Source organism: Canis aureus, chromosome 36 (assembly GCF_053574225.1).
Source record: "Canis aureus isolate CA01 chromosome 36, VMU_Caureus_v.1.0, whole genome shotgun sequence".
NCBI lineage: Eukaryota > Metazoa > Chordata > Mammalia > Carnivora > Canidae > Canis > Canis aureus.
Genome location: NC_135646.1, coordinates 19,104,417 through 19,117,730, shown reverse-complemented (window position 1 = coordinate 19,117,730; position 13,314 = coordinate 19,104,417). Strand labels below are relative to the sequence as shown.

Genomic DNA, 13,314 nt, shown 5'->3' with positions numbered 1-13,314 from the left:
TGTTCCATTCTAATGTGCTTCCTCCCTCTGTGTTGTACCAGTGGGTACAATGGGAGCTCTAATTCAGATTGCTTTTTGTTTGTTTGTTTGTTTGTTTGTTTGTTTGTTTTAAGATTTTATTTATTCATGATGGACAGAGAGACAGAGAGAGGCAGAGACACAGGCAGAGGGAGAAGCAGGCTCCATGCAGGGAGCCCGACACGGGACTCAATCCCGGGACTCCAGGATTGCGCCCTGGGCCAAAGGCAGGCGCTAAACCACTGAGCCACCCAGGGATCCCCTCTAATTCAGATTGCTTTAAAGGAGACCCTCTTTGGATCTGAATTTGCATGATATATCAAGTTAGATCATGATCTGAGGGTCTACTTCACCTGAATATGAATTTTGAGGGTCATTCAAATCCATCTTCTACCTTTTTTTTCTATAGTGTGGACTAGCTCCTTATATACCCAAAGTGTGTTCAACGCACTTTCCTGAGCAAATATTAGTCCCTTTAATCCTGGTTCCCTATAGCAAGTCAAAACTGATATTGCGAGAAAGAGAGAGAAAGATTTTATCTTAGACATTCCACCTGCCAGATAAGATAGTGTTGCTGGTATGCTGCTTTCAGATTAATCTGATCGTAAATACTTTAAAATTAGAATGGTAAGCACAGTGTGCAGTATTTCAGATAAGCAAACACATAGCTTGTACAGCTAAGTCAGAACTATCCATTAAGATATGGCACATTTTTTATATGTACTTATATAGGGGAGTTTCTTTAGGGAGGGAACATTTTCCTCGATATATGACCACATATGGAAACCAAATGGGAGTGGTAACAAATCTGTGAATTTGTAATATATATGTCTACTGTTTGCAAAATATCATTTTCAAATAATGGGAGGCTTCCTGACTTCTTTTTACATATATTCTTAAAGACAGTTAAGCTTAAATATAAGATAGTCCTCATAATTTTATTAAATTATGGACTGCTTTTTTGTCAAAGTATCTGTAAAGGAGAATAACTATGGTTTTTAGTCCCTTCTTGTTTTCATTACCAGAAGCATACTGAAAGAATTTTTTTAAACTTCTCAACATTTAATTTTTTATAATTTTTCTTTTTCTTTTCTTTTTTTTTATTGAAGTTTAGTTGACACATATTGTTACATTAGTTTCAGGTGTACACATCCTGTAAGAATTTATTATAAATGACTATTAAGATGTCAGAAGTACTGAGTTCTCAAACACACTGCTTTTCAAAAAAACTGCAGTTTTTTGCCTTGCTTCTAAATTCATGTAATTATAAAGATTCCAGTGTTATAAGTTACATTAACCTTTAGGCTTTTTCTTTTATGTTTGGTTTTAAAGTTGAAGAAAATCCAGAAGGTACCATTTCTGTGAACCAAGTTAAGCAAGAACCCAAAGAACCTCCATTGTCTATGGAAACAAAAAAAAATTTGGACTGTAAGAAATTATCTGCCACATAAATTATTGAAGCTTTTCAGAATTTACAACTTGGGTGACTTCTGATGTCATAAAAAAGAAGGTGAATATTGTCAAAGCGCAGCATTGTGATAAATGGACTGAAGACTAGTTCAATGAGCAACTTTGATTTAAAACCGATGTTTGTTGCCAAGTCCATATTTTTGGAAGCTATTTTACTCCTCTCATTTTGTATAATTCTTATGCTTTTTGATTACTGATAAGGCCAGTATTTCAAAAGATCATTTGAATTTATCCATGACAATATAGTCTGAACACAAATAGTTACCTAACTCATACCTTGGAAATACCCAGTTTGAGGTCTGAATAGACAAAAACAACAACAAAAAGGTGTGTGTGTGTGTGTGTGTGTGTGACTGTGTATATGTATGTTGACTTTTTAAAAAGTTACAAAAGAACTTTTTTCCTCTTTAAAGTTGTGACGAAATTCTTTACGTTAGCAGACAGGTGAGAGATTATTTGTAGTCTGTCTAATTAGGAAGGATAAAACAATAGTAGATTTTAATCATAACACGAAGCGCAGCATTCACATCTGTGGAAACTGTAGTTGCATTTTGGCTTCTTCCATTATAATTTTTATACTTAACACTACAAACCTGTAACATAATAATGGTCATCTAGTAGAAATTTAAAGTGTCTTGGTAAGTACTCAGAATTTTAACTTGAATTAATCAGATAAGCAACAGAAATAAATGTATATTGCATGGATTTATATACTAATGTAAGGAAAGCACTACTTGTGGATAGAAACATGTAGAAATTAAGAGAATTCAGAAAGAATAATAGACTTCCCCTGGTGTTTACAGATGATTTGGGGGAACTTTTTGATATCAGGAGAGGATTTTTTTTTCCTATTTTGTATCGAAGATTCAGCTCTGGTTGGAAAAGAATTTGAGTTGTGTTTATTTTTCTATGCCAGAGTTCTTACTGAATTGGTGGTATTAGAATTTATAATATTTCAAGGTAAGTATTTGTAGTTAAAATTTAGTTCATATTTAAAACAACTGATGTGTATGTATATTTGCTTGTTGAGTAACTATATTTACTTGAAATGCTGAATAAGTCCTAATCACTATATTCATTGTAAGCTTCTGTTTTCTGGAAGGTTGGTAAACTAGAAATGTCAATTATAAACTGTCAATAAATCAATGTAAAGGTTTTTTTCAACCCAGAGACCATTTGTGGGTATAGTTAGGATTTTATTTAAAAGTAATAAGGATTTCAAATGGATATTAATGTTTAATATTCAAAGCATATAAGATATAATGTGAAATTTAACCATAATATTTTATATAAATATGAATCATTTTTCTCTTTTCTAAGTCCAGTCTCTCATTCTTAATTCACTTTGTTGCAGGTACACAGCATGTATCTAAGTATAAAGCATTGTTATATTAGAAGTGATTGGAACTCTTAAAGTCTTTGCTCTTTAGATTTATACCCTATTTAATATGAATATGTATTTATAATCCTATTTAATAAAAAGTTAATATTCAGTTACATATATGATTTTTAGTTAGAATAGCTAACTGTTCTAAGAATTGAAAGTATTTGATGTCAGCATTTTAGAGGCAGGCTGCAAAATCTGATTATGTTACTCCTAAGACACAGCTCTTAGTTACTTCAACCCCAGATTTCTCTTAGTCTGTGTGTACTTAAAGGGTATAAGTCTAAATTTATAATGTAGTATTATATTATATTATAGGTAATGATTCTTTTCATTTGTTATTTCTGGGTTTTATGGAAACTGTTTTCAAGATATTAAGTAATCTTTTCATTAATGGCAGTAGTTTTTTATTATTAAATATTTTACCAGTTGAACTATATTCCTTTGGAGACATTCTATTCCTTTTTGATGTTGAGTTGTTAAGGAGAAATGCTTGTTAAGAAACAAACTCTAGTCAGTTACCTACAAGGATGAGAGATGTTAGAGCATTCAGACTTTGGCACTTGATCAAGAACAAAGCGTAGTTAAAAATATTTCTCTCACTTCATTTTATGTGAATGTCTCTTTCTGGTACTGGGTTTTTGTGGGGGTTTGTTTTGTTTTGTTTTGTTTTCTGTTTTTTTCTTTCTTTCTTTTTTTTTTTTTAATGAGGACAGAAAGTTACAGTACATCCTCCCCACAAACAAAAAACAAAATTAAAAAGCATGAAGGAAGGTTTAAGTCCCTAATTGTATACTCTTTTGGTTTTTAGGTAGAAACTGGAACTATCAATATTTTCATGTAAGTATTTCAATGAGTAGCTCTTTAAAAATGGCTTCTAAATTTTTAAAAATTCATTTGTCCTCTACATGCATGTTCAGTCACAGTATATCAGTATTATATTTTAAAGGTGCTTAGCATCACTTTTTTAAAAGTATGTTTACATATTTTAAATAGTAAATTATTTTTTAAATGCACAGGGTATTAAATGCAAGTGCATAAAATTTTCAGTAGCTATATTTGGCATTCTCCTAACAGCTCTACAGCAAAGTTTGATATATGCTCTTTTGTGTCATGTATTACAAGGTGTAATATCTGTCATAAAAGTTGGACGTTCAAAATAAGTAGTTAGAAATTCATAATTGCAACTGAGCTTTTTCACTCATTGTAGTTTTCATGTTTCAAAGCCTCCCAGTGAATTTTATATACACTATAGTGAATTATAAATAAATACCGCCATGGTGGGCTTTTCCTTCAATATTAATTTTTTCCATAAGCAGTTAACATGCTTAAAAGAAAAAGCTTTTATAAAAAGTACCTTGTCTTATCCGATGTTTTCTAAAAGTCATGAAAATGATAGAAAACAGATTTTGGAAGCTGATCCTGCATTACAGTTTCTGATTTTGAGGCCTACCAGCTTGTGTTTCATTTTTACATCCTGTCAAAATACATACTTAATCATGTGAGTATGAGAAAGATGTCATTTAATTTGTACCAGGTCTTTTTTAAAGTTTTAAAATGTGTGTGTGTGTGTGTGTGTGTGTTTGTGTGTGTGTGTGTATATATATATATATATAGCAACTTAATGTATAGTGTCTTTGTTATAATGTAATATTTTTCATTAAAAATCCTGTGTTATTTTTTTCTTAAATTTGTTAGTTTTCTTTTTATACTTTTATTCTGGGGATAGTGGTAGTTTTGTTCATCAGATGTTGAATAAACACTTTACCTGAGAACTTTGGCTAGAAATTTATGTTCAATTTGGAACCTGAAAGTTTTTCAGTATAACTGCCGGTAATCCCTATTATTGTTACATTTAGGGACATATATGCATTTAGTACTCTCAGCTCAGCCAACCATCAATATTTTAAAACAATGCATGTAAGAAGGTATTAATTCTTTTTCTATTACATCTTGACACTGTGACATCTTCAAGTACAGCTTTATATTTTTTGACATAATGAAAGAAGTATATGATTCAAAAAAGGAGGGATCATCAGTGTTTTCCCTCTTGGCTTTTTTTGCTTTATTCCACCCTGCCTATTTTATAGGACCATAGAAAATCTTATTCTCTTCAGAAAAGACACTGTATTAACTGTTCCCCATCAGCTGATTTAGACGTTAGACATGTTAAATGGTGTATTGCTTTGGTATCTGTAACTTCTACTTGATTAACTTAGTTATAATGGCAGAAATTTAGTGTACTTTTGGCACATACATGTTAGCTATGAAAACTAGTGTTAAATAATACGAATATTCATTGCTGACTGAATTCTTAAGACTTCAGGAATAAAATCAGAATCTTAAAAAAAAACTAATGGATTCTAAATTTGATTCATGAGAAGAATAAATTCTATAGTTAAAATTGAAAACCTTTGAAAATGTGATATGGGTATAATAGTACAGGGGAAATGTTGTTTAAGAGTACAAACTTGCAATTAGTAAATAAGTCCTGGAATTCTAATGTACACATAGTAAGTATGGTTAGCAATACTGCATTATAAAATTCAAAGTTGCTCAGAGACTACATCTAAAAGGAAAGAATGGGGGGTAATAAAAAGAGGAAAGAATAATTGTGTGGCATGATAGTGATATTAGCTAGCTCTATCTATGGTGGTAATTATATTGCAAAATATAAATTAGCAAATCAATACATTGTATACCTTAATGTTATGTGTCAATCATATCTCTACTAGGAAAAAAAGTTTCTAAAACTAGAGGACAGAGTGGAATCAGATATTAGCAGAGGTTTTAAAAATATTTTTATTGAGGTATAATTGACATAAAACAAAAAGCACATATTTAAAGTGCACAATTTAATAAGTTTTGATATATCTATATACCTATGAAACCATCACCACAATCAAGATGATGAACATATCCATCACATCCAAAAGATCCTACTGCCTCTTTGTAATCCATACCCTCTTCTTCCTGACTTCCATCCCCACCTCACCATCCCCAAACAATGACTGATTTGCTTTCTGTCCCTAGACATCAATTTGCTTTGTCTATAATTTTATAAAAATGATATAGTATGAACATTTTTATCTGACCTTTGTCACTCAGCACAGTTATTTTCAGATTTATCTCTGTCACAGGATATATGAATAGTCCATTCCTTTTTATTGTTGAGTAGTATTCCATTGTACAGATATACCAAATTGTCCATTCATCTGTTGATAGATAGCTGGGCTGTTTACAGCTCTTGGCTATTACAAATAAAGCCTCTATGAACATTTGTATAAAAGTCTTTGTATGAATATATGCCTTCATTTCTCTTAAGTAATATCTAGGAGTGAAATGGCTGCATCATATGATAGGTGTAAATTAACATTTTAGGAAACTGTCAAGTGATTTTTCCAAAGTGGATGTACCACTTTACATTCCTGTCAGCAGTATATGAGAGTTCTAGCCAGCACTTGGTATGGACAGGATTTTAAGCATTGTAATAGATATGTAGAGTATCTGATTGTGGTTTTAATTTCTGTTTGTATAAGGACCAATGCTGTTGAACATCTTTTTATGTGTTATGTGCCATCTGTATATCTTCTTTAGTGAAGTGTCTGTTTGAATCTTTACCTCAGTTTTAATTGGAATTGTTCTTTTCTTATTACAGAGGTTTAAAAAGTATATTGTAGACCCACGTCCATTTTTTAGAAATGTTATTTACAAGTATTTTCACCTGATCTATAGCTTATCTTTTTAGTTTCTTAACAAAATCTTTCAAAGAACAGTTCTTAATTGTGATGAAGTCCAGTGTATCTTTTTTTTTCTTTTGTGGATCATACTTTTGTGTAAGAGACCTAAGAGATCTTTTCCTAACCTATGGTTAGAATTTTTCCCAAGTTTTCTTCTAAGAAGTTTTATAACTTTGAGTTTACATTTAGATGCATGCTCTATTTTGAGTTAATTTTTATATATGTGGTACAGGACTCTTTCTTGCATACCATTTTTTAAAAAAGATTGTATTTAAAAAAAAAAGATTGTATTTCTCCACTGAATTAAATTTATACCCTTGATGAAAAATCCATTAATTACATATATTTGGATGACTTTCTGGACTCTGTTCTTTATCATTGATCTCTAGTCTATCACAGTGGTCTCAAGCAGGGTAATTTTGCCTCTAGGGGACATTGCACAAAATCTGGAGACTATTTTTTATTTTTTGAAAGACTTTTATTTATTTATTCACGAGAGAGAGAGAGAGGCAGAGACACAGGCAGAGGGAGAAGCAGGCTCCAAGCAGGGAGCCTGACATGGGACTTGATCCTGGGTCTCCAGGATCATGCCCTGGGCTGCAGGCGGCGCTAAACTGCTGAGCCACTGGGGCTGCCCTGGAGACAATTTTAATAGAGCTAAAGAGATATTCTGGTTTCTGATAGAAGCCAGAGCTTCTGCACAATATTGTGCAATGCATAGGACAGTCCCCACAACAAAAAGTTATCTAGCTGAAAATGTCTGTAGTACCAAGATTGAGAAACTTGTCCGTACTGATGCCAGTACCATGTTATCTTGATTATTATACCTTTATAATGAGTCTTTGAATCCAGTAATATAGTCTTTGAACCTTATTCTTCCTTTCAGATTTCTTTTGGCTATTCTAAATTCTTTGTTTTTCCGTGTGAATTTTAGAATCACCTTGTCATTTTCTTTTTTTTTAAATGCCTGATTGGATTTTGACTGGGATATGTAGACTATATAGATCAATTTGGTGATAATTGAAATCTTAATATTGATACTTTATTTTTTTCTCTGCAATGTCTTAGAGTTTTCAATGTGTAAGTCTCACATATCTTTTGTCAGATTTATCACTAAGAACTTCTAAATAAGTGTTTTTTTATTTCAATTTCTTTTTTGCATCAATATAGAAGTACAATTGATTTGTTCTGTGGATCTTATCTTAACAACCTTATTAAACTCACTTATTCTCATAGCTTTTTGGTAGATTCTGTTAGATTTTCTACATAGACAATTACACTGTTGTACATCTTCTTTTCCAGTCTGAATGCCTTGTATTTCTTTTTCACAACTGTTACACTGACTAGAACTTAAAGTAAATTTTGATTAGAACTGGTTGGAGTGGGGGGCACCTGGATGGCTCAGTGGTTGAGCATCTGCCTTTGGCTCAGGTCGTGATCCTGGGGTCCTGGGACTGAGTCCAGCATTGGGCTTCCTGCGGGGAGCCTGCCTCTCCCTCTGACTATATCTCTGCCTTTCTGTGTGTCTCTCATGAATAAATAAATAAAATCTTTTAAAAAAAACTGGTTGGAGTGTACATCCTTGCCTTGCTTCTGATCTCAGGGGGAAAGCATTTAGTCTTTCACTGTTACAAGGTTAACCATATTTTTTGCATATGTCCTTTATCAAATTGGACAGAAATTATCAAATTCTGTTCTTAGCTTGCTGAAAATTTTTGTTAGGAACGGATATTTGATTTTGTCAGCATTTAAAATACTGTTAATTTTATCTCATTATTGAGGCAAATCCTTTCTGAGTATTCTACACTGCTTTTGAATTAATGGGGTTTTCTTCTTTGGTTGATGAGAATTGGCCTCTTCTGGACCCTGGGAACCTTAGGAGGTTGTTCTTCCCCTGGTCTTAAGTAATTCCTTATACTCATGCACTGATTGTTAAATACTCTGTTGAATGTTAGAGAGTAACCTTCTATCAATCTCTGTGGAGTTTTCTGTGTAGCTCTTTCTTCTCCAGTACTTTATCCGACACACTCTAGTTGCTTTGGCCTTCCTTGATTTTGAGTTTCATCTCCTCTACTCTGGGAGGTTCTGCGTGGTTTTCCACTCCATCTGCCACAGCCAAGAAACTCTTCAGACAGCAATCTGGGATAACATAGGTTTCATCTCATTTGTTTTCCATTTTTCAGGGATCACGGTCCTTGTTTGAATGATATCCAATGTTTTGAGAATAATTTTTTCATAGATTTTATCCAATTTTATAGTTGTTTCAGGCAGGAGAGTAAATATGGTCACTTGTCCTCCATCTTGACTAGATATGAAAGCTCTCCAGACAGTGTTGATAATATGTCACATTTGGGTTTCTGCAGGAGCAGTCGAATTGGGAGAGGACGTAGGAGGTTGTAAGGGAAGTGCAAGGATAGATTATGAAAAGGAATAAAGTACAACAAATCTGAGTGAAGCAGGTAGGTATATCATAGTGGGATTTAAGGTATAGAATTGGTTCAAAGTAATTCTCCAGAACAGCCTGACTGTATAGGGACCACCTTTTATGGTATAATTTCCAATCTGCACTGCCATGGTTTCACCAATCATAGTGACTCAGCCTTCTGTGTGCCTCACAGAGTTAAGCCATGTAAGATACCAAAATGAATATTTAAAGGTTTGCCTTAAAGGGACTTAGGGTCTCTTACAAATGATATATAACTTTATACAAGGTAGAAAATGGTAAATTTAGTACTAAGAATATGGATAAAATCATATAAGAATTAAGAAGAAGACATTACATATGAGGAAGAGAACTGACATTTTAGTAAGCATCAGACATTTTATTTGGTGCTTTATATTGTTTTGTTAAAGCACTTGGCATTTTGCCTGGCAAAAAGTAAGTAGTTTATTATTATAGCGAAGACTGGTTGCTAAGAGCGTATGCTCTGAAGTTGGACAGTTAAATTTGAATGCCACTTCCTCTTTATTAGCTGTGTAACTTTGGACAAATTACTTAAACTTTCAGTTCTTTGTATTTTTCTTTCCTCTGAAGAAATAGTAGTAGTAGCCACTAACTAAGCTATTATGAGGATTAAATGAGTTAGCCTATGTTGAGACCTTAGAACCTATAACACTCAATATATGTTCATTTTTATGATTAATATTAATAATAAGATTTTAAATCCTGAAAGGTAAGCATTATCCTTATTTTTTTTAAGTAAGCTCCACACCCATTGTAGAGCCCAACATGGGGCTTGAACTCATGACCCTGAGATTAAGACTTGAGCTGAAATCAAGAGTTGAACACTCAACCAACTGAGCCACCCAGGCACCTCATCCTGATTTTCAAAATGATGTATCTGTTAGGGAGTGTCTTTGGCTGCATGCAACAGAGACATGATTACATACCTTAACCAAATAAAGAGGTCTTATTTTTTAATGAAACCAAATCTGAAAGCAGTCTCACCAGGACTGGTATGGTGGTTCCATGTTGCCACCACGAACTCACCCTTCCTTAATCTTCTCATATGACCATCTCTAATATGTGGCTTTCATCTGTATACTTGCTGCTTTTTTGTCCATGATGGTTGCTCTACTTCCAGCATTGATCAGGATTCAGATAGGAAGAATGAATGAGCAAAAGGCCTATGCTGGATGAGTGAGCCAAAGGTCTCTCCTAGGAGATCCATCCTTAACTTTCATTTTTGTCTCGTTGGTTAGGAGTATTATATGACCACCCTACTTATAAGGGATGCTAGGAAATGTAGTTCTTTTAAAATTCTAGACTGCTCCAAGAAAAATTATATTTTAATAAAACAGAATTCATTGACTATTGTTTAGGCCACTAATGGTGTCTCCCACAAATGGGAGACTGAAATTCAGAAATTCAGTAACTTGCTTGAGGTTGTAAAACAACTATTAAGTGATAAAGTTAATATTGGTAGCAAGGTCTGTCTAATACCATTCCATATTCCTTTTGCCACACAGTCCAGAAAATAAGTGATCTATTAGGATTACAGGATCTTTGAGTTGGGTCTTTCATGACAGAACATTGACATGAGAGTAAATCCAGATGTATAAAATTCAAGGAGCAAGTAGAAAGAATTATAGGGCAGCCCCGGTGGCACAGAGGTTTAGTGCTGCCTTCAGCCCAGGGTGTGATCCTGGAGACCCAGGATCGAATCCCACATCAGGCTCCCTGCATGGAGCCTGCTTCTCCCTCTGCCTGTGTCTCTGCCTCTCTCTCTCGCTCTCTCTCTCTCTGACTCTAATAAATAAATAAAATCTTAAAGAATTATAAAGCTCATTTGGGGATACAAATATAAAGTTCATTTTTGTTGTTGTTGTTAAAGTTCATTTTAATGAGAACTTTAGGACTCAATGAAGGAAAGAAGTGGGGGTAAAGACTGAAAAGAGAGTGCTTAAATGGCAGAAATTCTAGAGGGCCAGACTAAGAATTTTACATTTTGCTTAGTAGGTGTTACATTTAAAGTTCTATCAAAATAATCCATTAAAGGAGCCCATTGAATCAAAAAGCTATTCTAAAATCTGGATGAAATTTTAAATTTTGCAGATTTCTGAAGATAGGTATAATGACCAAATGGAAATGATAGAGTAATCTTTTGATTACCATAATAAAATTGCAAAACAAATTTCTGGCGATGACTACTGTTATCTATAATTGCTTTATAGAAACTGTTGGGTTTTTACATTTATATTCTACAAGGACAGTCTAAAATCTTAAAGATGGTCATCATTCATTCAGTAAAAGACATATTTCCTGCCCTTTTGAAGTTTACTTTCCAGTAGAGGGAAATAGATAGTAAATAATAAACATAGTAAATAAGTATATATATTAAAATAATAAGCACATTATGTACTTAAGTATATGTACTTAAATATATTATTGTATGCATACTATATACTTATACATTAGGTTGACAAGTGATGTAGTATAAAAATGGAACAGAGAAAAAGGGACATTTGAGAGTTAATATGGTAAGAGTTGCAGTTTTTAAATAGGGCAATCAGAATGGGCTTCACTTCTAATTTAAGCAAATTCTTAAAGGGAATAAGAGAATCTTGCAGATACAATGGAGAGTAGTGCAAAATAAGAGAACTACAGGATTGGGCGGTATTCACTACCCTTGAAGGTCAGCAACAAGGCTGATATAGTTGGAGTGGAGTGAGAAAGTGAGAGAGTACTGGGAAATGAGGTCAGAGAGATAATAGGGAGTCAGATCACGTAGGGTCTCATAATCCATCATAAAGATTTTGGCTTTTACTCAGAGTGGAGATGGGAAGCCATTGCCAAGTTTTGAGCAGAAGAATGACAACATAATATGACTTGCCCTTTAAAAGGATCATTTTGGGGATGCCTAGGTGGCTTAGTAGGTTGAGCCTCTAACTCTTGATTTCAGCCCAGGTCATGATCTCAGTCATGAGATCAAGCCCTGCATGGGGCTTCATGCTCAGCATGAAGTCAGCTTGAGATTCTCTCCCTCTCCCTTTCCCTTTGCCCCCCCACCCCCTGACTTTCTCTCTCTCTCTCTCTCTAAATAAATAAATTAATTAATTAAATCTTTAAATAAAACAAAAGGATCATTTGGCCACTATATTAAGAACAAACTTTATAGTTTATCTGTCTCTCCCTACTAGGTTAGTAGGGGCAGGGATCTTTGTCTTTTTTTTTTTTTTTTTCCCATTGATTTGTGACTGTGGCAGATGCTTAGAAAATATTTCTGAATAAATTACCATATATATTTAAGTTTTTAGAGTGTCCTTATAAAAAAATAAAGGGAAAACAACCTAAAGAGAGAAGGGGAAGTTGTTGAGGGGATAAAATTGCTAAAGAAATGTCTTTGAGTAGGAGAAAGGGAGTACGTAAGTAAAGGGTTTGACTTTGGATAGGACCATGGATACTTTATCTATAGATAGATAACAAGGGACACTACATGGGTAAGAAGCTAGTAGGTGGGTACAATTGAGAGTCTGGAAATTCTCTTTTGACTAATTCAATTTTCTCAGTGAAATAAGAAGCAAGGCCTTTATATAACTGTGAGGATGGGTGTGTGGGGGAAGCATGTTGGGGAGAAAAGCTAGTATGAAAGTAATTAGGCAAAGGAGATGTAATATTATTGTTGGGTCTCCTTGATTAAGGGTGCATTTAAGGTTCATGTTCATAAATTGAAAATCAGATTAGTCAACATGTTTGTATGTTTTTGTCCAATCATTATTAATAGTGGCTGAGTATTGAGAACCAGACACTGTGTTACCTGCTGGCTGTATGAAAGATTAATAAAACCTAATCTTAGCCTGATAGGGACTCAATGTAGTGGCAGACAGTTGTATTTTTTTTTTAGATTTATTTATTTTGGGGAGCACATGTGCAAGGGGAGGGGTAGAGGGAGAGGGAGTCTCAAGCAGACTCCCTGCTGAACTAGGAGCCCAGTGTGGGACTGGATCTCACTACCCTAAAATCATGACCTGAGTTGAAATCAGGAGCTGGCTACTCAACCAATTGAGTCACCCAGGTGCCCTGTGGCAGACAATTTTTTAATCAACCAGTTATAAAATGGTGTGATAAGTACTATCAATTCGAAAAAACACTGTAAATCAAAGAAGTTCCAGGCAAGTGAACAATTCAGGTTATAGAGTGAATAACAGATTAGTCTAAGAAGGCAAAAGATTGTGAAAGAATCACTTCCAAACTCTTACCTC

General features: G+C 33.9%; 1 protein-coding gene across 12 annotated transcripts in view; it reads left to right on the top strand.

Annotated features, from left to right (window-relative positions):
- The window catches only part of CARF (calcium responsive transcription factor), a 93,639-nt gene that overhangs the window by 53,702 nt on the left and 26,623 nt on the right, over positions 1-13,314 (top strand). For 3 of the 12 annotated variants that reach the window (XM_077885030.1, XM_077885031.1, XM_077885029.1), the window contains exon 15: positions 3,684-3,712. In XM_077885030.1, coding sequence (XP_077741156.1) covers positions 3,684-3,712 — 29 coding nt within the window. Of the gene's footprint in view, positions 1-1,350; positions 6,162-8,975; positions 9,074-13,314 lie in introns of those variants that run through there. The other 9 variants (XM_077885023.1, XM_077885021.1, XM_077885020.1 and 6 more) reach the window with 6 other exon arrangements.